This window comes from Anguilla rostrata, chromosome 17, assembly GCF_018555375.3.
Source record: "Anguilla rostrata isolate EN2019 chromosome 17, ASM1855537v3, whole genome shotgun sequence".
In the NCBI taxonomy this organism is placed as follows: domain Eukaryota; kingdom Metazoa; phylum Chordata; class Actinopteri; order Anguilliformes; family Anguillidae; genus Anguilla; species Anguilla rostrata.
The window spans coordinates 11,995,267-12,023,247 of record NC_057949.1 but is presented as its reverse complement, the minus strand read 5'-3'; the positions used below and the strand labels follow the sequence as shown (position 1 = coordinate 12,023,247).

The following is a 27,981-nucleotide window of genomic DNA, read 5'->3' as shown; positions in this document are numbered from 1 at the left end:
TTCTAATCCATGATCTATTACTCTACCTCAGAAGCTACAGGCTGTCATTTTGCTTTCCCACTAGCTGTCATCAGACGTCTATGCCAATACTTCAGTTATTAAACACAATGTTTATATTCTGCACTCACCATTTAATACATGCTTAAAGTGCACGTATGTTGGGGTTATCTGCTTTTTTCAATACAATATTTATACTTAAAAATGCAAGAGTTCAATCTGGAATGAGCCATAGCTCGAAGCTGCCTTTTCCCCTGCTGATAGATGTTTCCCCCTCAGTGTTAACCTCAGATCTTAACTGATGTTTGCTTGTTTTTTTATTTTTGGTCTATTTTTGTCTTATTAGCTCGATTTGTTACGTTGTTGTCAGTTGTGCAAAATAAGTTAAATCCGTCTGTGTATAGTGTAGCACGTGGATACTATTGCACTTGCTTGCTTAGACATGCTTTCCATGCGTGCAGTTGATGTTCCACTCATATTCACGTTCCTTCCCTTTCACTCTTCCTGTATTACATCAATTAACTCTTTTGAATAAACATTGCATTGCACTCTCAATTGTGCATTTTGTCATTTGACAAGTGCCTACAAAGACCCCTGGAGGATAACAATTGAAATGCAAGTAATCCTTGCGAGACACATGACAGAGACTTGTGGTGGCCCTCATCATTATATATTATTTGGCCCTGAAGTGTTCGCAAATACTTTTTTCACATTTGGAAATTCAAATAAAGGAATCACAAAAAAAGTAGTAAACGCTTTTAAAAATCCGTAAAAAAAAAAAAAAAGCTTCAGAAAAAACTGACCGACATTAATTCTGTTTTATCTAAAAAAAAAATCCCTGGTTCCAGAGAAACAGAGAAATGATGCACAAATTCAGCTGGTCCTTGGAACCACATTTTTACTGCACATGGATCCCAGGAAATGCATAAAAAACATACATAAAAATAGACAAGAGAAAAGTAGAAAGCAACCTTAACAATCACACTTAATTGGTTTTAAAGGACAGCTTCAGTTGTTCTCAGAAAGAAAATACAGACTGAAAAAAATAAGCACGGTTCATCTGTCCTCTGTTCTGTAACCATTTCTTGATAAATTACAAGAGGTAGTTAATTTACATTTCACATAGGAAGTCCTAAAAATGTCTATGCATTAAGGCTCAACTGCAAAAGTCATCCCCACTGAACACAGGTCGGCTAGTTTCCGGTTTCACTTTAAGTGAATTTTTACTTCAGTTTAGGTTTGTTTGTGATGGATGAGGTGAATGATGTTACGTGTGTGTGCAGGAACATTTAGAGCTGCGTGTCAGGACTGGGAGGTTTGTTTGAGTCTGATTTCTTCCTTATTACTGCAGTGTTTAGGAATCAGGCCCATCCTCTTTGCGCAGTGTTAGAGGAAACAGGAAACAGGAAACAGGAAGTTGCATTAGGTGTCCATGTACTTGGCGTCCACTGTGTGACTGTCCCTGATGGAGAAGGGTCTCCAGGCCAGGATCTGCAGCGCAGCCACACTCAGAGGAACCAGACACACCAGGGAGAACATGGCACTGTGCAGCGCCTGCAGAGAGCTGGGACAGTGCACACAAACACACACGCGCGCACACACACACACACACACACACACACACACACACGAACAAACGTAAAAACAGAAAAAACACTCAAAACTAACCAAATGTGAAGGCCAAAGTTTCCTAATACATGACCAGGAATAAACTCAAGTGTTTCAACATCATTTTAACCACTAGGGGGGGTAGCAGCACATTTCTCAATATGAACTACCATCTGAGAGGCAACATTGTTTAGGGTAGTTAGAACTAGTTAGGGCAATCGGAATTAGGCAAGTCAGAAACAGGTCAGTCTATCTCTGTAAAACTACAGCTCAGAGGAATGTGCAGGCTCTCTGATTGGCTGGTGGAACTGTACCTGGGGTCTGCAGCAGTGCCAGCATCTTTAAGGTGTTCGTAGCCGAACAGGTTGAGAATGGACACCACCAGCATGGGGGCCAGAGACTGGGCCGGCTTGGTGAACAGCGCGTTGGTCCCAAATACCATGGAGGAGAGAGGGGAGCTGGACACAGAGCAGGGGCGATCAAATGTTACACACCTACCACGGCAACACGTTACAAACTAACCACCACTAGAACACGTTACACACCTACCATCACTACAGCACACCACATACTAACTATGCTACAGCACACTAACCACTGAACAGGTTAAATTTGTGCATTTGCTTTGATGGAGTAATCTAAAATACAGGAAGCTGTTGGTATGATTGAGCAGGGATGGTGTGATGAGCTTTGGGAAGGGTCACTGAAAGAAGGACTCATTTTCAGTGAAATATGACAGGCTTGTTTTTGGAGAGATAGACAGAGAGGTGGAGTCTCACCTCCGCTTGTGTCTGTAAAGGTCAGAGTCGATGATGTCAGCCAGCGGCAAGTTAAAGAGACTGAAGGCAGCCTGGACAAGCACCCTGTATAACACACACATACAAAACGCAGTATAAAACACACAAACTTACAGGTACACATGCACACGTACTGCAGGGGAGGACACACATTCACACGCACCGCAGGAAAAACACACACACACACACACACTGCAGGTAATACACAATGGCTTCTTCCACAGGCAATGCCAAATTTTGGCCAGAGTGAGGCGCCATTTCCCACTGGAACCGAGCAGCTGTGTTTCACACAAGGCTGAGGATATTGCTCCAGCTGCGGCTACAGGAACACAGGTAGTAAGGTTTGGCATGACAGCAGCAACTCACATGACGGTGGTGAGAAAAAGTGCCAGGATGTAGTGGTGGAGAGGGCCCAGCAGGAACATGGCCGCAGCCACGCCCACCTCCAGGTAAAAACTCAGAAGGATCAGCCTGTAATAGCCCACCTTCTGCAGCAGGTCCTGACTGCACAGCACCAAGAGCTGCAGTCAGAGAGAGGGAGGGGGGGAGAGAGGAGGGAGGGAGAGAGGGAGGTATAGAGACAAAGAGAGAGGAAGGGAGAGGCATAGAGAGGAGGCAGAGGAAGGGAGAGAGGAGGAAAAATGATAGAGAGAGGAGGAAGGCATAGAGAGGAGCAGAAGGAAGGAGAAGAAGAGGAGAGAGGAGGGAGAGGGGGAGAGAGAGGGAGGGAGAGAGGGAGAGGTATAGAGACAAGAGAGAGAGGAAGGGAGAGGCATAGAGAGGAAGGCAGAAAGGAAGGGAGGAAAAATGAGAGAGAGGAGGAAGGAGGGAGAGGAGAGGAGAGGAGGGAGGAGAGAGGGAAGGTATAGAGAAATAGAGAGAGGAGGGAGAGGCATAGAGAGGAAGGCAGAAAGAAGGAGGAAAATGAGAGAGGGAGAAGGAGAGAGAGGGGAGGGAGGGAGAGAGGGAGAGGTATAGAGACAAGAGAGAGAGGAAGGGAGAGGCATAGAGAGGAAGGCAGAAAGGAAGGGAGGAAAAATGAGAGAGAGGAGGAAGGAGGGAGACGGAGAGAAGGACAGAGGGAGGAGAGAGAGAATGTTATTTAAACCTTAAGACTTATGTTTATGGCTATGGATAGCTGCTACTTTATGACAGAATTGTACTTTATCTGACCTATGCTTGTATTTGTTACAATGACGTTCGGTATGCACTTATTGGACATCGCTTTGGATAAAAGGGCCTGCCAAACAAAATTTTATGTAATGTAATGTCATGTAAATGCCCTTTTGGAAGTTGTTTTGGCTAAACATGTTTGCCAAATTGTAAATGGAGAAAGGTAATGAAGAAAGTAGAACAAAATGTGAGGGCTGTACAGTACCTGTGTGCAGGTGAGGGCCATACAGTACCTGTGTGCAGGTGAGGGCTGAACAGTGCCTGTGTTCAGACAATGGCTGTACAGTACCTGTGTTCAGGGGAGGGCTATACAGTACCTGTGTGCAGGTGAGGGTAGTACGGTACCTGTGTTGAGGTGAGGGCTGTACAGTACCTGTGGGCAGATAAAGCTGGCTCCGTACATCAGGCTCTTGGCGAGTGAGGGTAGGACGTCGGGGGGAATGAGGTGTTCAGCGAAAATGAGGGTGAAGTTGTTGCAGAAGGCCACCATGAACACCTGGAAGAAGTTCATGAGTACGAAGCGCTGGAAGTCCCGGTTAGCCAAGATCTGCACGGTCATAGAGACCACGGCCGAGAGAGAGAGCGCCGGCTGGGCGGGGCCGGGATTGGGGCTGTGCTCCGGGACCTTGCTGTCGAAGCGGCTCTCGCTGTAGAGGCCCGTGTACGCCATGCAGCCGCAGGCCAGCGTCGCCACGGCGACCGCCACGCCCTGGAAGGCGGCGAAGTCGTCCATGTTGCGCGACAGCAGGCCGCAGAACAGCACGCTGGACGAGCCGACCAGGGACGCCGCCTGGCTGTAGCTCACCAGGCGCAGGCGGCTGTGGTGATGCGCGGAGATCTCGGCGAACAGCGCACACTGCGCCAGCAGTACGAATGTCAGCAGGCCGTCGAACGCGCACAGCGCCACCACCAGGTGGGCGCCGCTCAGCCAGTCACCAGCCTCGTACTCCCGCCAGGGGAACCAGGGCAGCAGGAAGGCCAGCGCGTAGAAGGGGGCTCCGTAGAGGATGGAGAGCCGGCGGCGGGAGCAGCAGGCCGCCCGCGCGTTGTCCTGCAGGTAGCCGAACAGCGGGTCATTCACCGCGTTCCACACCATGTAGATCACCTGGGAGGAGGGGGCAGAGGCAGGTACAGCCATTATCTTCCCTGTGTTTAAACAGCTAAAGAACAGCTTCCTGTTTGAAAGACCATAAAACTCCAGGATTATAAACAGTAATCTATGCACTCTGTGTAGGTCAGCATTTAACCTACACCTTTGGCCCACCTGAAAAACTGGGTACCATGGAGTCAGCACCCCAAAGACCTCTCACTGGTCCTGCAACGCCAATTTAAAATAACACTCGCTTAACAGTTTATGACTTTTAAACACATGGGCAATTAAATGCTTAAAATGAAAACAGGAGGTTTGGCTTCCCATTAGCTGTGCTGCTGTCGTACACTTGAACAAGATGACTTGTTTTCAAGTTTTTGATTGCCCAACCACAAGAAATGTCTACAGATCAATGACGTGGAAAAGGTAGCCAAAGCTGTGCAGGCAGGTATAACTCAAAAGATGGACCCATCTTCACTGTAGATTAAGGCTGAAGATGATCGCGGCACATACTCACTTGTGCCTGGTGGAAAGCGCTCTCGGATATCTTGTACTTGTTCAAGAAAAGTTTCACGTAATAGAAGCTGAACATGCTGTTCATCATGCTTGCTCCCAGTGTTGTCATGCAGTACGCCAGAGCGGCGGGTTGCAACCCAAAACCCGAAAGCGCCATCGTGATGAGGGTGTCACTGAACCCCTTTTTAAAGAACTTTCTCTGAATTCAAATTGCAACAGGTTCTGGATCACGTACAGCAAAGTTAGTGTACTGCTAGTTAAATATATTAGCTTACCACTAACGAGCTTCGTGGGTACTACTGGCTTGTAGCTGTTACAAGCTAGTAGTACCACTGACAACTAGTTAAAATATGCCCTTGCGCATAATTTCACAGCGTAATTTCTCCTCATTTTTACAGCAAAACACATAAATTAGTAAAGGCATGAAAACACTCAAATAGAGTGCATTTCTCACACTATTTTTCTTCTATGCGGAAATTCGCTGTCACAAAAGAGAGAGAAGCCTTCACGATTCTCAATCTAGCGCTCAAACCAGCTCGCTCCACCTGCAGCTACGTAGGACACTGCACACGCGGAGTAAAACAGTGCGCCGTTTTGATTCTCTCTAATTTTACAATGTTTCACTGGCTTTTTTTTCGAAAACAGTTAGTTCCCAATGATTGGACAACGAATACCACAACCACGCCTTCTTCACAGCTATTCGCCAACAAGGTGTCAATTAAAACATAGTTTTTATTTTTTCAAAAAATGTAGTATTACGTCAAGTCGTCTTATTGGCACACGGCTGAAAGGAGGGGTTGCCACGTTGCTACAGTTTGTGTATGCAGCTGTACCCGGCAACCGCGCTCCTGGTCAGAGACAGAGTGTGTCCCAAGAGACTCGTTAAAAGCGGAAACATATGGAATACAGTAGATGCAGATCAGCCCAAAATGCTAACCGATATAATTATGGCGGAGGAATTTGAGGTCAAAGAAGATGGACCGTGGTACGACAGGCGCGATCTTGAACATGGTAAGACAGTAGACAATGAAGCTGCTGATGCTGCGCTGGTGTACGGGCTAGGCTGCGTTTTAACCGCCAGCAGTAGCTGCCGTAACATTGCAGGTCGTAGCCATGCAAGTACTACGCTATTGTTAAAGTATATAATCCGTTAGTATTAGTACACAGTGTGTATATTTTAATATTCATATTCATAATGTTGGGATGAAGTTCTAATCAGTTTCATGCTCGGAGTTTTGAAGCAATATAATAACCAAAACCGCATGGGCGTTATGTCCAGTCTCTGTTGATGCTGTCATTGAGGCGTTTTGGGTGGAAGTTCCACCTGTCAAAGTTAAGATTATCCATTCCCACCAGTTATCCTCATTATGATCAATTGTGTCCATAAATGCAATAACGTCCGCTGTACTAAAGGCTATTTTGGAGCTATACGTTTCAATTTAAATGTGAACATTCAGAAAAAATGACATGCTAACCAATCACCTTCCGTCCAGACAGCTTTTATCAAACCGCATTCGCATTTGCCAAACAGGGATCCTATAGATGGAAATATTTCATGCCAAAAAAAATGTAGTTGTGGAAAATTAAACATTTTGGATTGGGGCTGGAGGAAATACATTAGATTTAATAAATGCATTATGTGTTAAGTGTAATATGTGTAGCAGGAATTCAACCGGGAGGAAAGAGCTTGCAACTTAGTCGGCTCATGAAATCTGGTCGTTGCTGACTATTCTAAATCAAAATAGCCCATGTATAACTCGAGATACACTGTAGCCAGTTGTAAGCCAAATATGTAGGTAGCCAGGGAATTTAGCGAGAGTCCTCTATTTGACCCCGCACAACCAAGAATGGACGTCATTCATTTCGGAAGCGCTGTCGACTGCTCGAGGGGTGCCTGATTATTCTTGTGAGCCATCAGCTGATCACCGAAACGTGGTACTGCGGTCACTCCAAAATTCATCCCAGCTGCACATTCGTCACCGCAGCGCGTCTATGACCACCAGGATCGGAAAACTCTCATTACTGCCTTGTGTGCAGGTCTTTGTCCTCTCAGTCACCTTCATCTCCCTATCTTTGTGTGCGCGCGTGCTTGCATGTCACAGATCTGCGTCTGGCTGCGGAGCTGGGAAAGACGCTTCTGGAGCGAAACCACGAGCTGGAGGAGGGGCTTCAACACATGTATTCCACCAGTCAGGAGCAGCAGCAGGAGATCGAGGTGAAATCTCAGCCATTGACCATCCCTCCCCACCCCCAGTTAAAACTCCTGTTCTTTCCCAATAGTTTCATTCTATTGCCCTGGACCTAAAATAAAGTATGTTATATAGTGGGAAGTTCAACAGAAGATGTTTAGTTCATGTCCGAGGTGTGATGACTGTTGTTCTACGTTTGAGCAAGGCGCTTCAGTGAAATACACAGGTCTAAAAATCATTTACGTTTATAAATCAGTGACATGTTATGTTCAGAATGAAAACCACTGTCCCTCAAATGAAATACTGTAGCTATAGGCTAATATGCAGCTAATATGTAGTGAGGTATATAATGAACACTACTGTTTTTATGTTATGCTGGTGTAGCTGTGGTTTATCTACGGGTGAAATGGGATTGAGAGAGAGGGAGGGAGTGTATGTAGGTGAGCATATAATAGGACCAGGCCTCGGTGTGAGACTTGTACAATACACCTTTTCCCTTCACTTGTGGTTCTGTGAGTCTTGTAATGCCAAAGGCCTTGTTGTGCCAGAACATAAGCTTTCAGAACCCACCCTTTCAGGTGCACTCAACACTGCTGCCTGGGATTCATTACTGAGTTGGGGACAGATGTGTGCAGAATGAGACCTGGAACATAACCAGGTGTATGAGCCTCAGATTAAAAGCTCACTCTGGAATGGAGGGTTCGGGTCAGGGTGGGAGTCAAAGTGCCCTTAGAGAACCTGTGCTCCATATCTCAGTGTGCTTAAACAAGAAAGTTCAGCAAATGCCCTAAAGCTGAATGAGAGAACTTCATTCAGCTTCACTTTCTCTCTGCAAATCCTGAAACATATTTTTTGAAATGGCACTGGATGAATTTCTTACTTGGAAAGTTGCAGGCTAAAATTGCTGTGACATAGAACGCACCAATAAGTGGTGGTGGGTGGTGTTCTGGGGTTATTTCCGTGGTTATTGGGCTGCATTAAACAGTGCAACTATTCATGTAAGCGGCATTTTTGTTGTAATTATGAAAATAGGAGCATGGCCTACCTGCACAGAGTGATTTGATGCACCTGAGCTCCTAATGCTCTCCTCTGTCTCCCTTTCCTGCAGTACCTGGCCAAACAGGTGGAGCTCCTGCGGCAGGTGAACGAGCAGCACGCCAAGGTGTACGAGCAGCTGGACGAGGCGGCCCGGGACCTGGAGCTCGGCAACCAGAAGCTCCTGCAGGACAAGCGTAGCGCCCAGCACCGGATACACAGGTGAGCTCGACAACAGGGAGTCCCCCTTTCAGTCATTATTTTAGAGCTTCTGCTTAAAAAGACCGTTGTTAATACTTCTGCTTTTTTTAAAATCCTGTGAAACCTCTGCAAACTTAACTGAAAGAAAGTGCACGAGCATGGAGACTGTTTTTTTATGCAGGCTGTCCAAAAAAGCACTTCCTCTTTAAGTAGGTTATAAAGCCTCTGTTTCATCGTCTTCCTCATTCTCCGCTTCGTCAGGCTGACAGATACCATAGATGGGCTGCAGGTTCACCTGGAGGAGCTACAAAAGCAGGTGGAGGAGCTGCAGGTGTCCCCATTGCACCACCCCAGTCCAGCACGGGTGGAGCAGAAACGCCTGGCCACGCAGAGCATGTGCTGCCTGACACAACTGTACCGCACACACCTGCCGAGGTGAGTTTGAATAAGCGCACACCTGCCCAGGTGAGTTTGAATAAGTGCACACCTGCACAGGTGAGTTTGAATAAGCACACACCTTCCCAGGTGAGTTTGAATAAGCACACACCTGCACAGGTGAGTTTGAAAAAGCACACACCTGCACAGGTGAGTTTGAATAAGCACACACCTGCACAGGTGAGTTAGAATAAGCACACACCTGCCCAGGTGAGTTTGAGTAAGCACACACCTCCACAGACAAATTAAAATGCTCAAACACATGCACAGGTCTAATGTAGATTTCATATTTCTCTTTCCTTGTTACGAGACCATGCTGTTGCTTACAAAGGTTTTGGCGGAAATGTAATGTTCAAAGCTTCTGCTAATCACTGAGGCTCAGAAAGAGTTTGCGTTTCCAATTACACGGGCTTACGTCCTTTCATTGCCATTGCAGAAACTCTAAACCACCCTCAAATCCGTCATTAACATACCCTAGTTGGGTTTTGTGCGTAATAACTGATTTTGGATTGATAAGTCATGCCTCCTGTCTCAGTCGAGCACAATGTACATGCTTAGCCATGAACCGGTTTTAGTAGAAGTGAGAAACCCAGGCAAACGACACCACTATGAATCTAAACTCCCTGTCAAAGTTTTTTAAAAATGCAAACAATTTTTCAAAAACCGCTTATTATAGTTTTTTGTAGACTATGGCCAAAATATGTGTACCAATTATTTCAACAAAGAAAGCAGTATTAAATACCAAATTGCTCCAGCATTATGGCTGGTGCCATCTTTGGGTAACATCTGACTTGTCTTTGTGACGTTAGTGAGAGGGTGAGTTGAGTGATTGTCCGTGAAAGGGTGAGTTACGGGATTGTGAGATTGGTGTAAATACAGTTTGCGTGCTGCGGGTTTTGGGGTTTTTGTGGTCCGGGGTGACCCCATTTCCCATTAATCTTGAGCTGGCTCCAGGAGTTGCGGATTCAGACAGAGTAATCTGGTCTGGGGGCTCCCAGCAGTAATGCCTGCTGGACAATGGCGCGGTCATTAGCTTGCACAACATGCAGCCATGGTCACGTTCTCTGCAACCGTGCGTTTCACAAGGCTGAGGAGAAGAAATAGTGGTATTAAGGAGAATTAGTGGCCAAAAGGCCTCGGGTATTTTCTCGAGTTAAGACAAACGTGTCCTTAGTCGAAAACTCAAGTACTGGTCTCACGTGCGAAACTACTACATACCCAGCAAAACTGACATCATTTCTCCATAATTTATTTGAGAATGATTTATTTTAAGAATGCATATATGTTTTGAGAATAATTCAGAGATTAGTTTTCCTTTCTGGATTAGCTTTCTTAATCTTTTTAAAGAAAAACATAACTCCTTTTCAGATTTAAGGAATGAAAATCTCGAACAGCACTGATGCTAAACTTGTTTGCAGGCCCCTATATCATATGTGTACCCGTTTGCCCTCTCTGTGTATCAGCCCCTTACAGACAACTGTTCTTTCAGGCAACCAGGTTGTGTCATTAGGTCAAGTAGCCTAGCAGGACTGGCCAGAGTAAGACTGGAAGGACTGGATTACTGTCCTTTGCAGTCAGGGATCTGAATAACACACACAAGGCCCTGGGTACTTGGAGAGAAAAAATATTTTTTTACGGTCTGTACATATATACAAACAAGACATTGAGTTAGTAATGTGATACATTTTTGTTAAACTGTTTTACTGTTCCTGACAATTATTTGTTTAAAATGCCTGATAACGTTTTACATTAGCCATACTGCACACAGTATCTGTGGTACCAAATTAAAATCCCTATACCATGTCACCCTCAACAGGTGTGGGGTGCACGACAGCAGCCTTGACGATGACACCTGGTTGTCGAGGGAGACGAGCCTGACAGACGAGAACAGCACCCTGCAGCGTTCCATACGCACCCTACGGTCACAGCTGGGGGCGGAGCGGGCGTGGCGCGAGGAGGTGGAGCAGGAGGCGGAGTCAGCAGCGCAAGAGAACGCCGAGCTGGAGCGACAGGTCGCCGAGCTGGAGGCCGCTTGCGGCCGGGAGCAGGTCCAGGCGCTGGAGGCGGAGCTAGAGGAGCTGCGGCAGCACTGGCGTGCCGAAGCAGGCGGGGCCGGGAAGGCCGGCAACCCGGCGGAGGACGCGCTGTTTGTACCGCTGGAGGAAGAGGCGGAGCCTGCGGAGGACGCGGGGGCCGAGGAGGAGGTCGGGCCGAGCGGGGGCGCCCGCGTCCCGGAGGGCGTTCTCCGGAGCTCGAGCGCGGAGGAGATCCGCAGGGGTCATGACCTCACCTGCATCCGCCGTGCGCAGGCCGCCAAGCGCCGCGGCGTGTCGCTGCTCAGCGAGGTCGACGCCCAATACAGCGCCCTGCAGGTGCGCTACGAGGAGCTCCTCCGGCACTGTCAGCAGGGGCCGGATGGGCGGAGCCACAAGGCAGTGCAGACCCGAGACCACTCCGCTGCAGTCACGCCTACCCAGTTCCCCTGCCTGGATGACGACTCCCAGCCGCCTGAGTACAGAGCTCTGTTCCAAGAGATCTTCACCTGCATCCAGAGGACCCGACAGGACCTGAGTCAGGCACAGTGACTGGTCCACAGTGTCTCTCACAGTGACCATTCTACAGTGACTGTCTCACAGTGACCGTTCCACAGTGTCTCTCACAGTGACCATTCTACAGTGACTGTCTCACAGTGACTGGTCCACAGTGTCTCTCACAGTGACCATTCTACAGTGACTGTCTCACAGTGACCGTTCCACAGTGTCTCTCAGAGTGACCGTTCCACAGTGTTTGTCTCACAGTGACAGTTTCACAGTTATGGTCCTGAGAGTGTGTCACTGTTTTCTTGGCTGCAATTGATCAGTGTTAAAAACAACAGTGAGCGACACCCCCATTGTAAATGCAGTATCTCCGTCTCACCTGTAGATGCCAACGCAGCTGTGGGTTGTTGTGAAGGCTTTGAGTCTATGGAAGGCAAACTTAGGCTTAGGGTCCCCAACATCTCTCCTTTCTGAGAGACCGGACTGAACCGGTCTGCACCCTGGACCCCACCCTGAATGTGACCGCACCACCACCATCCCCAGTCTCCCCCAGTAATAACACCCCCTCCCCTTCCCTCCCCGACTCTTGCGTGCTGCTTAGTAGTGTTTAAACGTCTTCATTACTATAGCGGTGCCTAGCCGTTTCATTTATGCTAATCTGCCTGTGCCAGTCCGTGTACTGCTTCAGGTCACATGGTCACATGGGGAACCAGTGGCATTTATTAGATGCAAATTCTTGAGGTGTTTAGTGCCGTTTGTAACTGTAAGAGCATTAACATGAAGTACAGAATGTAGCTGTGACAACATTACTCTAGATAATCTGGTTAATACTCCAGATAATATCGTATGCGATAGACAAGTAGTTGTAGCGTGTCTGGGTAGCGGTGTAGCATGATGATTAGGGAACTGGCCTTATAACTTTTTGACTCCCAGATGAGGCACTGCCAGTGTACTCTTGAGCAAGGTGCTTAAACTGAATTCAGTAATTCTGCTTCAGTAAATATCAAATATCCATTTGTATAAATGGATTGCATGTAAAGAATGTAAGTTATGCAAGTCACTCTGGATGTGAGTGTCTGTTAGATGCCTAAAAAGTAAATGCCTTCTTGTGCAGCACTGACCGGTCTCTAAGGCCGTGGGCTGGGCTGTTATTAACTGTGTTTTCAGTGCAGCTGGAGCAGACACGCACCACACCCACGCTGTTACGCACTTTAGGCTAATATCAGCTGTCTTTTTGGGTGTGCGCTTTATTTATTTTTTGTGTACCTGCCCTCTTTAATGATTTACCAATGTAGTTTATGTTCCCATTCACTAATGTGATGTAAATGTAGCTAGCGCAATTGAGATGAGCTGTGTTAATTTGCAGGTCTGAATAAGTGTTACGTTTATTTTTGTGCACTTCATGTTGCGAAACCTGCCAATTTGCAGAGGTGTGTAACGAGGAAGAGGATTATGGGTACAGAAGCAGTCAGTGTGGCTGGGTGGCTCATCGTATTAGGATACTGTTTCAGTGCATAGATGGGCCCAGCGATCTGGATCTGGTTTGGAACTTCTACTGCACCAGTGTTAACTGTGGCCAGCAGCTCTGCCAGGTAATGTGTAAATCAGAGCTGCTCAATCCTGTTCCTGGCGATCTGCTGTCCTGTAGGTTTTAACTGCAGCCCAAAGAAAGCACACCTCATTCAACAGCTAGAGATCTCATTAAGCTGCTAATCAGTAGAATCAGGTGTACTAAATTAGGATTGAACTGAAAACCTACAGGGCAGTAGACCTCCAGGAACAGGGCTGGGCAGCCCTGGTATAAGTGAAAGCCCAGGCCGATTATCGGCTGCTCATAAACGACACCTAAAAAGAACCTAACCTCCTACTGGCCGTTAAAATATTGGGGACGGGTTGGAAAGGATTCCTTGCAGTGCTGACAGACCCGCTCTTTGTTCCTGCCTACCCCTGCCTCGCCTCATTTCAAATGCAGAAATTTCTCTGGGCATCAGAAGGCCAGGCTGCTTTTCTGCGTGTAGATATAAAGTTACCAGACTGGTCCAGTTTATTCAAAGGAAAGGAAAAATGCACTTGTGTGGGAGAATGGAGCTGTTCTTGAGAAGAAAACCTGAATGTAATTCCATACCCAAGATACGTTCCTGAGATTCTAGAGCTTCACACAGCCATTCCTGCAGACTGAATGGCAAACGTCAGTCCACATATACGTTAGGCTCCAAGGAGCCCAGTAATTAGAAACTCTCAAAGAGATTTGGCATCAGAGAGGGTAAATACTTGGAGAATGTTTCCTGATGACTCAGTTCTTACTTAGTGATGCTTTTCTTTCAAACTATTTGTTATTTTTCTGGTTGACGCTAATATCGCTTCTCATTACCATGCTACACTGTTCATTTTGGCTGAACAAGCTGAGGAAATTCACAGGCCAGCCAGTTCACATTTTAATGCATAATTATTACTTTTTTTTTTTTTTTGATGACATAAAGACTAGCACCTGTATTGGTGTGTACAATGGAGCTTTGATGGACAGGGGAGGGAGAAATGGCCAGCTGTGTTAATCTTAGTCTTTATAAACTGTTGGCACTCATATCACTCAGGGTAGAGTCCACTGACATCATACCCTGAGTTCACACATAAAAGTGGTCCGTCCACACCCAACGACTCCCTGGAAGTCCCTCTAGCTGCTGTCCCAGCCTAATCTTGTTTTTAAGGATGCCTGGGACACAGAATTAATTTATTGCTATTTATTTTTTGTTTTGTAAATAACAGATGTATATGACTTCAGTAATGGAAAACGAGGCTTTAGAAAAAAATTAAACATGCATGGTATAGCTTAGCAAAGATGCTAAAGAAGTTATTTGATATCCATGTGTAATTTGAGGATGGAAAGCTCTTAAGGTTATTGAACTGTCTGCTGCCAGAGTCTGTTCTACACCTTACAGGTGCATTTGCTGTCAGGTTATGACCAGTAAACACGTGTGAGTCTTTATTGTGCACTCTGTCTTCATTCTCTTCTGTTTAATTTGGGCATTGGGTAATTAGTGAAATAGACAATCACATTTACGACTGAGATCTATAATAGTAAATAAAGTGGTTGTGGGGGACCTTTCCATGTCAAATTGTTTTTAGAGCTGGGGTTCCCAACTATGTTTTTACCAAAACCAGTATTACACACCACCACACCAGCTTATACCAAATCAGTATCACACTGACACTACAACAGCTTTACCCAAAACAGAACCAAACGCACCATCACCACACCAGATTTCACTAAATCAGTACCACACACTTACTACACCATTTTGGGCTTTCTAGACATTATGTGCTATTTGCTTTCAGCCAAACCATTCCAATGAAACGGCAATAAAATGAAATCTGAATTAGCTGAACCACAGGAACCAACAGTATGATCAGTCTTGCCTTTTCGGAGTTGAATGGTTCTTTCTGTGATTCTTTCATGCATTCACATTTTAAACAATATAAAAAGTAAACAAGAACAAGATTGCGGAAATTCGGAAGCTATAGACACGCGCTTTAGAAGAGTATCTGTTTCACTTACTGAAGGTTAAAAGTGCATGAACTTAAAGAGGCAAGCTTTCTTGAAATGTCTCGCGCCCTGGTGCAGGTCCTATTCAACGCTGATTTCCGAGCTAAACAAATACCGGAAGCCTGATTCATCAGCTGAGCTGGGAAAGGCATTTCTTCAGGAACGAACCAGTTAAGGCGTCAACAGCGCTCGTGCCTAGTCATTAAATAGAACGAGTCATAGTAACATTTTTGTCCAGTTTAGGATAAGTTTCGTTCACTATGAAAAATTAACAATCCTAGTTGTATTATAAACAAATCTTCAAAAAGGATTTAGGAAAACTAGTCGGAACAGGTAGCGTGGCCGAGTGGTCTAAGGCGCTGGATTTAGGCTCCAGTCATTTCGATGGCGTGGGTTCGAATCCCACCGCTGCCACTAATCTTTTATTTTCTGGAAACAAATGGTACAGTTAATGTAGTTGTAGATTATGACATATTGCAGCCGCAGACAAGCATTAACAAGTGTTAAATAAAATACCGCGCTGTACACAATTTCTCGATCAATGGTGAAAATGTGTAATAGCGACATCTTATGGTCGTGCTTATTTATGAAACTTGTTCCTCTAAAAATCGCTTTACAGCCACATAGCGCTGGTAATTACTCAAACTTCTTAAACTCCGGTTCTCGTTCTCGACAACCTCCCCTTAAAATGTATAAGCCGCCCCATTACTTTTCACTTATTTTACATTGTTTAACTGTCCTAAATGTGAAAGCGTCGAATCTGCTTCAATACATTTCTCATAATACTGTCTTTGCACATTCTGACATTCTGGAGTTACAGTTTATTGAACTTGTAATTTACAATATAATTTGCAAAATACAATCATTGGGTTGATTACATTACAGTGGTGTAAAATATATTACAGTAGCCCAACCCGGCATTAAAAAATATTAGAATGTATAATGCTCTTTAAAACATTAAAATTGTGTGTGTACGTGTGTGTATGTGAACTGACTCTTTGCAAATTCGTATAACTACATTTGATCACAAAAGGATCCAATCATAAAATCTTCTGACTTGCACATTAAAAACTTTCCAACAATAAAATATACCACCTAAGATCACAATTTTATATTTGGTATTGTTTTAGCATACAGTAATGTACCAGTATGTTTATTCTACTATTTTAAAGCAGTTGCCATTGGCATTGTTTGTATTAATTTGTTTAAACCATTTTTTAATCAAGCTACTTAATTTCCTCCAAATCTTAAGAGCATTTTAAGGTCACTTTTGCCCTCAGCAGATTAGTGTTTCCAAGGGTGATCTTCACTGTCATTTCTCTGTTTTTAAATGCAGACCTGTTTATGTGAGGGAAGTCTAATACTTAGTTTGAAAATGGGGATTTATAAACAACCTGAGAGACAGTATGTAGTTGGTTAAAAATGTGCTAAAAACTTTCAAAATGTTTATGAGGAGTATGTTCACACAAATACACAGGCATATACATATAAACACACACTGATGATAACTATATGTAAGTAAAGCTCCGACAGGAGCATTTTGATTTAGTGGTATAAACTAATAAATTACTTTAGAGGATGCAATAAATTATATAGAAATTATGAGCAGATTCCTTGGTTCCAGCAAAGAACCTCTCTCTTCCCAGTCAGACAGGCTAATGCTTGCATCACATCCGAGGATAAATAACTTTAAAATCAAAGTTCAGCTTGCTCCAACTTGCTCATATTTAAAACTGCAATACTGCTACAGTGTGAAATAACACACTGGAACACTGCTGTAATGTGACACATTTTTCTTTGGTTGTCACAACATTACGACAAATACGAAAATAGTTGTTTTTCTTTTAGGGTAGTCTGAGTGTGCATGTATATTTGTCAGTTTACTAGTGTAGTCTGAGTGTGTGAGTAGTGTATGTGTGACCTAGCATGTGAGTGTTCGTGTTGTACGTGAGTGTGCAAGCACTGTGTGAGTGCGTGTGTATGTGTGTGTGTGTGTGTGAGTGACTAAGTGCAGTATGTGTGTGTATAAGTGTAGTGTGTTTTGTGTTAGTGTAGTGTGTTTTGTGTTAGTGTAGAGTGTTTAGTGTTAGTATAGTGCGTTTAGTGTTAGTGTAGAGTGTTTAGTGTTCATGTAGTGTCTTAGTGTTAGTGTAGTGTGTTTCATGTCTGTGTAGTGCCTTAGTGTTAGTGTAGTGTGTGTGCACTCAGTAAACAGGAGTAGCAGAGTAGTGCAGCCAGGCTGACCAGCAGCACCAGCAGGACTAGGACCCAGGGCAGGGCCAGAGACTGAGGGCGAGACCACAGCGGGCAGGGCTGCAGGAGGCGGGTCTTCAAGTACTGGTCCACTGAGTCGGCCAGGTCGTACTTCAGTGGTGCGAAGCCCAGGTCCTGGCGTGCTTTCTCAATCTTAAAAGTGTGGCTCACCGCAATGTTTCGCACCTGAGGGGGAAGGACAAGACCTGTCTGTCAAAGCGTGGGCCAATGGAGTGACCGCAGCCACACCCACACAGGGCTCAATGCTGGGGCATATTCAAGAGCAACAAAATGCTATGTGGGCAATAAAAACAGAAATGGGAACAACTTAACATCAAGGTGCAAAACACCGCAGTTATGGAGACTGAAAATATGTTCAAATGAGCACCTGGATGTAACATTTACATTTACCTGTATTTCAATTACCCTAATCTACAAATTATATATATTTTTAACATACAACCCATTTATGCAGCTGGATATGTACTGAAGCAATTTAGGCTAAGTACCTTGCTCCAGAGTACTCCAGCTGGGAAATAAACCCACAACCTTTGCAGTACAAGCCCATGACCGTAACCACCCTAGTTTCTGATCTGTGGCACACACAACTCCACAGCAGTGACCTGAGTGTAATTTTCTCTTTGTTGGGACAGAATAAGCCCCTGATCTCAGAGAGCTTTCACTGCTGAGCAGTGAATGCTAATTTTAAGCCCACCAATAGAGGACAGTATAGTGATTTGATAGGTCCTTTCAGTTAATTCCACATTGTCCAGACCAACTTAAGACAGACTAAACAAATTGAAGATTTAGCATAGCATAACTTTTTTTCAGAACATATGTAAAAACAAATAAACTTGTTTTCACAGTTTACTGGCATCATTAGGAGTTGCACAAGAATTCTGAGGAATGGCACAGTTAGGCAGGCACTGGTGTAGATCCAGGCATTTGTTTGGTCAGTCAGCTGTGCCCATGGTTACATCACTCCATGCCAAACCCCCTGGGGGGCGCCAGGGGTCAGGTTCATATGATTAACCCAAGGTTTCAGACCCTAAAAGCAATCCAAAGTTCCTGTATCTCTTTACTCCAGACAGATCAAATACCCACCTGGAAATGCCCAGTGCCAAGGAGCACTAACTTACTGACAGGCTGACAGATAGAAAGATAGCAAGACCGACAGACAGACAGACAGACAGACAACTGCAGGGAGTGAGAGGCAAGGGGTTCAGTTTACATCTGTAATCTACAAAAATAATTGAGGGAATGCTGAATTAACTTTAGTGTCCATAGGCATGTCTGCCGTGCTCATCTCATTAAAAAAAAAATCCATGTGAGACATTTACAGAACATCCCACAGAAACACATGTGCTCATAGCATACAGGCCAAAGAGTGTATGTAGACCCCTCAGTTGTCAAGTGTTTCCATGTAACAGCCTCTAGCCTGACTCTTTTTTCATTCACACACTCATCCCTACCCCACTACACTGGAGGGCTGCTTCTTCAGTTTCTCATCACACGGTGGAATCCCTATGCTGTGTGTGTGTGTGTGTGTGTGAGTGTGTGTGAGTGTGTGTGTGTGGGTGTGTCCTAATGCCGTTCATCAAACATAGTTATGAAATAATTCCTCAGGTTTGGGTTTTTGACATACTTCTATAAAATAACCTTCAGATCTTATACTAATGTTCTATAACTATTGGTGCTGTTCACACAGTCCTGTCTGGAACTTAATAAATGCTTGAAAAATTACTGCCAGAAAAAGGACTTCCGTTTTCAGCTGAAGGTCATACACATTCACACTGTGTTGGGCCTAATTTGGATCCAAACCACTCACCGGAATCACACAGGAAAATTACTCCCGTAATGAGATTTGGTCTCTGTGACTAAAACAAGTTTTTAATCAGAGGGTGTAACTGACACCTTCTACACTGTTGCCACAGTGATGTCGCGGAGTTTTCCGTACACGTAGGGGAACTGACGAGCGTTCTCCTCATGTCACCACTACCCTGTGTGTGGTGTGTGTTCTAGGGCAAGATCCGAAGTGAGAGGCCAAAGGGAAAGGGAGAGAGAGGGGGGGGGGAGAGGCAGAGGGAGAGAAAGGAGGAGAGAAGGAGAGAGGGAGAGAGACTGTCGATTCAGATTACATGCGTAACACAGCTAACCGGAGCAGTGTTTATCATCAATATTTTATGGCCCCGCGTCTCAGACCCCATAGATGGCTGTCCCTTCCTGTCTGCTGCCAGGGCCATGGCTTGGCCTGGCTCTACTATGCCCACGGCCCAGCCGGCTGTATTACCACACTGACGCTCATCTGCTTAATGGAGGCGCAGCTCCGCCACACTCCACCCTGCTCTGCTGTACACAGACTGGCAGGCCGCTGCAGCGGTCCTGTTAACTCAGGGCTCTGCGTTTTTATACAGAATAAAGAGCCAAAATGCAGGGAAAAAAATACACTGCGGTCTATAAATGCAGATATTATTACCATTATTTTTTAAAAGATTACATTGGGAGATGACCCAGACTTAAACCACAACAAAATACTTATTCCTGTTACTTTGAGCCAATCGCCTTTCGGTGTCTGACATTTGTGTTGCTTATTGATCATAATATTTACATAGTCATACGGAATATTGTGCGATTAAAAGACTAAGCGCTTAATTTAAAGTAAAAGTCAAAAATGAGATCACATACTAGCTAGCTGGCTCTTATTATTGCAACTGAAATACTTTTATTATTGGATAATTATAATTATAGGATAGTGCTAGACCTGGCTGACAACAACAATTCGAAATCAGCAAGTCTAGATGCAAAATCACTGAAGCACAAATTATTTAATTATTAATTATTTAACCCAAGAGGTTTGTAACATTAAACAGGTAGCCATAGTCCATATGGTCAAAGTATTTTTTCTCTTTTTTGTCATAATAAAGCAGTTCAAAGCCCAGAATGAAGACCTGTGAAATGTCCAGTATGTCACAAAATAAAAAGAATTGCCCTTAATAGAGCACCTAGGAATATATGTCTGATCAGTATGTATAAATTCAGCCTGTTGAACAAACACGTAGAGAAGATCTTATAGTCTGTGCAGAGGAGAGAAATGGGCCACAAGTTCTTCATGAGAAAGATTGATGCATACCTCATTCCTGGTGAACAGCAGTGGAATCTCCACTACCGGTCCCAGGGCAACATGCAAACTCTCCATCAGAACGGCTACAGGAAACAAACACCAAACATCACTAAATATAAGCAAAACATACATAAAACATCATCAAATATCAGCAAAAACAGATGCCAAACATCATCAAGACAGATGCCAACCATCAGCAGAACCGACACCAAGCATCACCTAAACCAACATCGGGCATCACAAAGCATCAGCAGGAATGCTCACACATCCCTACCTGCAGAGTAGACAAGGGAGAAAGGGAGGTGTATCAAGGGACGACTATAGCCCAGCTTCTCAAACTGAAAGAGGAAAAAGAGAGAGTTCATATCATATACCAATGCATGTATACATCCCAACTGAACACCATGTCCCACCTACAGACACAAGTTCCTGACATTACAAGCCCCGATACACAACCTTTACATCATATATGTATCTTAGCATGGATATTAAAAAATGTCTCCTTCACATATTAGTGGAGTGATATTTCATATATTAGTAAAATAGTTGAAGAGTCTCACCAGTGGAGTCAGCCATTCAAACAGGTTTACAGCCTCTCCATCATTAATGAAGTAGACCTGTCCACTCTGCAAAAACACGTGTACCCACACAACTGTCAGATAGATAGAGAGATGTTGTGGTTCCATGAGAGCTCCCATAGCCATAACAGAAAGTTTGAGACTGAATCAAAGTGTGACCACATTTAGACTCTGAAGAAATGTTAAACATTCCTGTAAATTTGACTGGTGCTGTGCCGCAAACCCCTTTTTCGGTGCTGATGGTAAAGGAAGCTAAGAGAGAGCTCTTGTGACAGGAGAATAAAGCAGCATGAGCTTCACGATGGACAGGACCACCATGGCCAATCACAGACTAGATAGAATGATGCTTATCCACAATAAACCATTACAACTGGTTCAGCTCCACCCATTTGAGAACTGTTGAAGTGTAACTCTCCCACACACAGTCACAAACTCTGGGTTTGGACTACATCTACCAGCAGTTCTTTCATGACACTTACCGCCACACGGTCCTTCCTCACGGTCAGACCATCAGCAGCCAAGATATGTGCCATCACCAGGTTATCCACATGGACCCAGTTCAGCTTGGCATCATGGTTACCAAAGCTGAAACTAAACAATCTCCTCTCCACATTCACCTGGTGGATGGCAGAGAGAGAGAGAGAGAAAGAGAGAGAGAGAGAGGAGAGAGAGAGTGAGAGTGAATGTGAGGGAATATACTATATTTTATCATTATATTACTGGAAGAGAGAAATCACAGGTTAAGTGAAAGCAGGAAAACCCCACCATCTAACCTAGTGAAACCTGACCACCAGAGCCTACCTGATGTCAACACCGACTGGAAATACACTCTGAAACAGCCACAACTAAACTATCTGACCTACAGCAGTAGTCCTACAAGATTTCATCTCTGGGTCCAACACAGGAAACTATGTAGGATATATGAGATACTCTACTTCTGGCATAGGGGCAGTTTGTATAGCTGCACAAAAGTGAAAAAGAGCTGTATCATTTTGTAATCCACACCCCTGTCTCTCAGTGTACTAAACGACTCTTACAGGCTTTCACAAGTGTTTGGGTGAATTAGGCTAAGCGTGCCACACATCGGGCGGTTTTGGTGAATTAGACTAAACGAGGGGCAGATTGTAATCTTGGCAGGGCCCTGCAGTTAACCTGCTCACCTCATACTCCTGGGACTCCCGGAGGAACAGGTGTAAGGGGATATTGGGAGAGGGCCATTAATATTGCACAGCTCTCAGGTACAGCAGGTAAAGGCTACGGTGTTCCGTCTCTGGTTCATGGCGTCTTTGAGACGGAACAAACCCAGGGAAAGTGTTCATTTGGCCATGTGCTCTGGGCAGCTGTATCTGTGCCTCCTGTCTAAAACTCCTGGCTCCTGTAAGATATGCTCTACATGCAGCAGATAAAATGTAGGTAAAGTCTGCCTCAGGTCAGAGAAGCCAGATAACCCACGCAAATACAACTGGGGGCGGATAAGGAACAGGTATAAATCCAGTGGTTCATTTTACAGGTGGAAACAGGAATAGAGTGAGGCACAGACAAGGCCATTAAATTTTAATGGGGTTCTTCCCATGAGTTTCACAGACTACCCTGTTATTTCAATTGTTAAAACAGTTTAACAAATGAAATGAAAATGAAAATGAAAGAGTGTTTCAGATACTAAGATCTAATGGCACATACTTAGGTGTCACATTGTTGACCAATTCATGTAAAAAGTATAGTCAGGAGGCGTTGTCCACGAGTTGCTGTTGTCCACGGGCGTGTTGAGGTCCTGAGCAAACCTAACCCTAACTGCTGTGAAGAGACAATGTAGCCTTTGGATAGCGTTATGCAGTCATTTAGAACTTTCTTGTAATTTTCCATGGTATGGAATTCATAATTCTCTGCATACAGTCTCAGAAAAAATAGCTCATATCCTATACAGATGGTAATATTGCATAATAAGCCTATGTCATTATGGGTATTGGGATGTGTCACAGACACACATTAATGTGGTTTGGGCCAGCTGCAGCTACAATTTGTCTTTTTAAGGATGAGGAATGAACTCGGAATTAAAAAAGCATGGGTGGGTGCAAAAACTGACCAATGCAGGATTATAAGTGCAACTTCCTATTTAACCAGAGGGGGCAACCCTCTCACCTGAACCCTTTAGTGCAGAGAGAAGGAAAGAGAGAGAGAGGGACAGAGAAAAAGGGAAGGAGAGATGAAGAAAGAGAAAGAGGAAGGGAAGGGGTGCTGCTCACCATTACTCTGTGGAGGTGTCGCCTCTCCTCGGGCCCGTAGATGCCTGAAGGACGCAGGATGCAGGTTTGAAGGCGGCCGCCCCCTGCAGAGCAAACACGTTAGACACGCCCCTTTAATGTAATTTACATGCCTCAGACGAGCGCATTTAGACACCTTAACAAGCATCAGACACACCCCTTCAGACTCATTAACATGCTTCAGACACACCCCTTTAGACTCATTAACATGCCTCAGACACACCCCTTTAGACTCACTGATATATCCCATGAAAGAAACTACAATTCTCTGCTGGGTATTACAGACTGAAGAACACCCTAAACAAGCATGTACCACGGAGATGCAATGTTAATCGTCATGGAAATTAAATGGCTTCATTAAGCCATGATGTATTCTTACCTTTTCCAAATATATATGGGAAATATAAATTTATTTTATGGTGAACAGGAGACCACAAAACAGACACTAACACTTAGTTAGGTAGCTAGCAAATCATTGAAAACACTATGTAATATATGGTTTTCCATTACTACTGATTGATGAAAATATCACCTTTTCAAAGACATCTGAAACAATATTTTCAATGACCAATACCAAATTATCCAGCACTGAGCAGTTTAAAAATGTTTTGCTTTCAGGATGAAAACCTATTCAAAATCTCAACAGAATAACAAGTGCGTAATACCATAGAACTTATCTTTTTGGTCATTCATTTATAATTTTGTCAAAGTTGTATGTAATTACTATTACTCTGTAAGCTATTGGCCATCACAATTTAGCCTTGCTACACCAGCAATTTACTATGGCGGCCATTTTAAGATGTCTTCATTTTACCAGCGACTATCTGAACACAGACACTCACACACACGCGCGCACACATATAGGCTCATGCTGGTGTCAGGTGTGTGTTTGTCGGATACCCTTGCATTGTACTCTGCAGCTCTAAATTTATCCACGCCAGCGAGCGGCCGAGCAGTGTTGAGTTTCAGTCACCATTATCCCCCTGAGACTGTGTCCGAACTGTGCCGCACGGTACTCTGGGAAATAACTGACCACCTGCCCAACCACACCTGCTGGTCGCTTGTTGTTTCATACCTTTCAGAGTGTGACCGTTAGCCTTGAGCACCATGTGCTCCGCGATGGCCTTGGTCCGAGAGTAGTGGTCTATGTGCTGCCAGGACAGAGAGGCTGTGGTCAGATTTTCTCCTTCTCCTACCCTCACACCCTACACCCTCCATCCTACACCCTCAGCCCTCCATCCTACACCCACACCCTCCACCCAGCAGCCTCACACCTTACGCCCTTCACCCTCACACCCTCCTCCTTGCATCGTCACACCCTACACCCTCATACCCTCCACCCTACACTCTTCAACCTCACACCCTGCACCCTCACACCCTCTACCCTCCACCCTCACACCCTTACTTCCTGTATCATCATACCCTAACACCCTTCTTTACATCAGTATGGCAGGTGCACAGACATGGATGTCAGAGATCCTTTTTAGTATTAGTTTAATTCATTTTGTAAAAAATAAATCATACTCATTTTTATTGTTGTGAAATATATTTCAAAACCCTCAGTTGAATATTCACTTTCACAATTCCACAATACACGCACAAAAACGTAAATGGTAAAATGTTAAAATATATGTATAATTTATATGACTATTAATATATTGCATGACAATAGTTGCAGGCGTCTTTTAAACAGTTAATCCTGTTAGCTTCACAGACAGCACCAGGAATCCTTGCTCTCCCTCTTTGTGACATCACTGTCTGTTTACGACCTCACTCTCTTGTTTGAAAACACAAGTTCATGTGTTTGCTAGATGACCCATAAACCTCCAGGAATTTTCCTGCAAGACTTAATTCTGTAAAATGAGAAATTCCAGCAGCAAATACTTCCATTACCAGTCTAACTAATATCACATTCATATCATGGTTGTCAACAAGCTAACAGGGCAAACTGTGTTTTGTAAATGATCAGTAATGAGTAATAGAAAGATTGGGACAGGTCCACACTCACCATATCTAGAGGCACGCAGGGCACAGTTTCCTCATCCCCATCCTCAATGGGTCGGCCAGCGAACACAACGTTAACGGTGCTGGTGTGCACCAGGCTAGGGACTTCCTGCTCCAAACATGCTGCGGGTAGCAAGCATTCGCAACTTTACAGCCCACATTGGAAACTGTACAGTCACTACAAACAATTTAGCAGCACATACCTGCAACTTTACAGCAAGCAAAGAGACTTTACAGCCCCTGCAAGCAATATGTAGCTGGCAAAGGCTATACTCGTGCTATAGCTACCATTCCCAAACACACCATTAACCACACTGTTCACAGTGTTTCTGAAGATTAATCCCAAATGCCATCATTGGGAGGGGCTGCAGGGGCTTGGCGACTGCTTACCCTTAATGACGTTACTTGTCCCACCAACATTGATAGATTCCACCAGCTCTCTCTTCAGCTGCAAAGATTAACAGCGATACATTCCTCATACCTACACCCAAATTAATACTATCACTCACACCTACAGCGACCTGAACACTAACATTCAAACCTTCACAGACCAGAACTCTCCTCATACTCCTATGACTCGGAAGGCTAATTCATTTTTTGTCACCTGTAGGTAGCATGAGTCTCTGTTCTTAGTCTCAAGAACTGTATTTCTACAAAGTATGCTGAAACCCACACTACAAGGGACATACAATGAGCAGCGGATAACTAATGACGCAACACTCACCTGCTCTGGGCCGGACATCCCATAGGAAGCAGTGTGGAAGACGCAATCCACCCCCTCACACACCTTGTACAGGGACTCATAATCCCGAATGTCACCCTGCCAAAAACACAAATAGAAACAAGAGTGGAAATCGAATTTACTGCACGGTTAAACAAATCAGATGTGCACTAGGAGCTACAGAAAGATGTCTCCTTCTGCTTGCATACTCGCACAACCCACCATGCATTTGGATTCATATTCTTGTTCACACACTCTTTTCTGCTTTCTAGCGGTTTTCCCAGTGTAAAAAGCATTTACCTGATGAAACACTGCGCCGTCGGGAGTGCCCCTACGCGGTTTGACCAGGTCCAGCAGAATAACAGAGAGCCCTCGGCTGGCCAGAGCACGACCCAACCTGTAGCCAAAGTATCCGGAACCCCCAGTAACCAGCACTTTCCCCGTGAATTCCACGTTCTCCAGTCGACTGGGTGCGAATTCCACGCTCTTACAATGGTTATTCGCGGTTCCGTTGGCTCTGTGCCTGGCGGTATTGGTCGTCGTAGTGCTGTTGCCCGACCAAGGCCGGAGGCCTTTGGCCTGAATCCGGCAGGAACTCTGGTTGCGCTCTGACACGCACGCATTGGCCAGCTGCTCCACCTGACAGGAGGATCCGCCATCCTTCATGCTGCACAGTTCCATACAGCTTAGGCTCTGCACAGGTAAAAGAAAGCCGTCCATCAGGAAATAAACAGGTATACCATTGCTGCATCTGCGCAATTACAATGTGCAAGTACACAAATGTATTTGATCCTCAGTTCACAGTCGAGCGTACTGTTTCTTAACATGATGAAATGTAACCATTCCAATGTGCAGAATAAGCGATATCATTAAATATAAATATTTAATGTTTGTTTAATAGATGTTTTAGAGGATGCTGGACAATGTTTTTTTATTTTATTTTTTTATTATTGCAGTCGCTATTACATTGGTTTCCATGCAGCTGATCTTACTCATTTTTTCCAGAAAACTTAGACGTTATAAAAAGCTACAGATAACACAAATCCATTTGGGAAAGGTCTGCTGTAGCAGACCTAATTGTTGTGGACTGAACTAAAACAGGTATGCTTGCACTTTAAATAATTTCAGTATGTTACCGTTAGGAAGCTTTCTGAATTTCCTTAGGTCGAAACGCGGATTATAGGTCTCTGGGCACCGTGTCAAAACACATTCAAAGCTTCTGGTTAATCTCTCCCGGTAGAGAAAGTAAAGTCTGTCCGCATTACGAGGCATAGCTGTCCAATTACGCATCGTCGGGACAATGTAAATATTGGCCTACGACAGTTAATAGAAAGGGACTCTAACTAATTGGGTTCAGATTCTTCCGTTGTTATCTATTTAATTTAAAATCTGAAAAATTCATAGCGTTCAGTTATTGTGTGTTGTTAGAATTAAACTGTCAACAGCCTACCCATAGACGAAGTTATGCAAATACTTATACTTATAACTAGCGGATCAGTTGCATGGGTCCTGTTGCCCTTATTTCCCTACATTAAGTTTTAAAAGAAAAATTAAATTGATACGCACCGCCTGTTCTGCCACACTCCCTCAAAACTCCGAGCGCCGCATGTGTTGAAGGTCACCCCAATTTTCCGAAGCCCCCGTTCTAATTTCTGCCTTTCTACTGATGCCCACAACCAGTTAGTCACCTGTTGTCCTGCAATCCTTCACCTGAAACGGGAGTTTACCCCTTACCGTATGTCTTCGGGGAAACGCGCATAGGCTATATCCTATTCCATAGTTGTAACAGGATAGAAATAAGTGTAAAACGTAGTACCTTTAGCTTCGAAGTGAAATGTGGCAGTCCTTGTCTAGATGTCTTTAGCGTCATATGATAATGCTTTAGTTACCTGACCTGTGCATTTGTATGTGATGGGTGTTGGGT

The 27,981-nt window shown here is 44.5% G+C and overlaps 3 protein-coding genes and 1 non-coding gene across 9 annotated transcripts; 2 read left to right on the top strand and 2 right to left on the bottom strand.

Moving 5' to 3' along the window:
• Window positions 1-878: 878 nt before the first annotated feature.
• mfsd13al (major facilitator superfamily domain containing 13a-like) lies at window positions 879-15,237 on the bottom strand. Of its 4 annotated transcripts, none has more exons than XM_064314852.1 (6): window positions 15,132-15,237; window positions 3,949-4,680; window positions 2,769-2,923; window positions 2,385-2,468; window positions 1,920-2,063; window positions 879-1,561 (listed from the first exon to the last, which is right to left on the bottom strand). In XM_064314852.1, the coding sequence occupies exons 2-6, from the start codon at window positions 4,669-4,671 to the stop codon at window positions 1,420-1,422; spliced, it is 1,248 nt and encodes a 415-aa protein (XP_064170922.1). In that variant the 5' UTR covers window positions 4,672-4,680; window positions 15,132-15,237; the 3' UTR covers window positions 879-1,419. The 4 variants fall into 4 exon arrangements, with proteins under 4 accessions (XP_064170922.1, XP_064170920.1, XP_064170919.1 ...); XM_064314850.1 differs by lacking the exon at window positions 15,132-15,237 and adding an exon at window positions 8,416-8,548; XM_064314849.1 differs by lacking the exon at window positions 15,132-15,237 and adding an exon at window positions 5,183-5,795.
• On the top strand, window positions 5,963-14,561 carry LOC135243207 (cerebellar degeneration-related protein 2-like). Of its 2 annotated transcripts, XR_010326580.1 has the most exons (6): window positions 5,963-6,192; window positions 7,284-7,396; window positions 8,479-8,627; window positions 8,868-9,041; window positions 10,858-11,737; window positions 11,846-14,561. XR_010326580.1 is itself a non-coding variant. In XM_064314854.1 (5 exons), exons 1-5 carry the CDS (start codon window positions 6,003-6,005, stop codon window positions 11,624-11,626), a joined length of 1,395 nt encoding a protein of 464 aa, XP_064170924.1. In that variant the 5' UTR covers window positions 5,963-6,002; the 3' UTR covers window positions 11,627-14,561. The 2 variants fall into 2 exon arrangements, 1 of the variants encoding a protein (XP_064170924.1); XM_064314854.1 differs by having other exon boundaries at window positions 10,858-14,561.
• A 214-nt stretch (window positions 15,238-15,451) lies between the features above and the next one.
• trnal-uag (transfer RNA leucine (anticodon UAG)) lies at window positions 15,452-15,533 on the top strand. The gene has a single exon. It is a non-coding gene; the product is annotated as a tRNA-Leu (tRNA).
• An 87-nt stretch (window positions 15,534-15,620) lies between these two features.
• sdr42e2 (short chain dehydrogenase/reductase family 42E, member 2) lies at window positions 15,621-27,778 on the bottom strand. 2 transcript variants are annotated; one of them, XM_064315245.1, is made up of 12 exons: window positions 27,624-27,778; window positions 26,358-26,750; window positions 26,061-26,156; window positions 25,727-25,784; window positions 25,341-25,459; window positions 24,408-24,483; window positions 23,315-23,397; window positions 21,551-21,688; window positions 21,054-21,119; window positions 20,768-20,831; window positions 20,503-20,576; window positions 15,621-17,558 (listed from the first exon to the last, which is right to left on the bottom strand). In XM_064315245.1, the coding sequence occupies exons 2-12, from the start codon at window positions 26,736-26,738 to the stop codon at window positions 17,304-17,306; spliced, it is 1,410 nt and encodes a 469-aa protein (XP_064171315.1). In that variant the 5' UTR covers window positions 26,739-26,750; window positions 27,624-27,778; the 3' UTR covers window positions 15,621-17,303. The 2 variants fall into 2 exon arrangements, with proteins under 2 accessions (XP_064171315.1, XP_064171316.1); XM_064315246.1 differs by lacking the exon at window positions 27,624-27,778 and adding an exon at window positions 27,194-27,392.
• Between the last annotated feature and the right edge of the window lie 203 nt (window positions 27,779-27,981).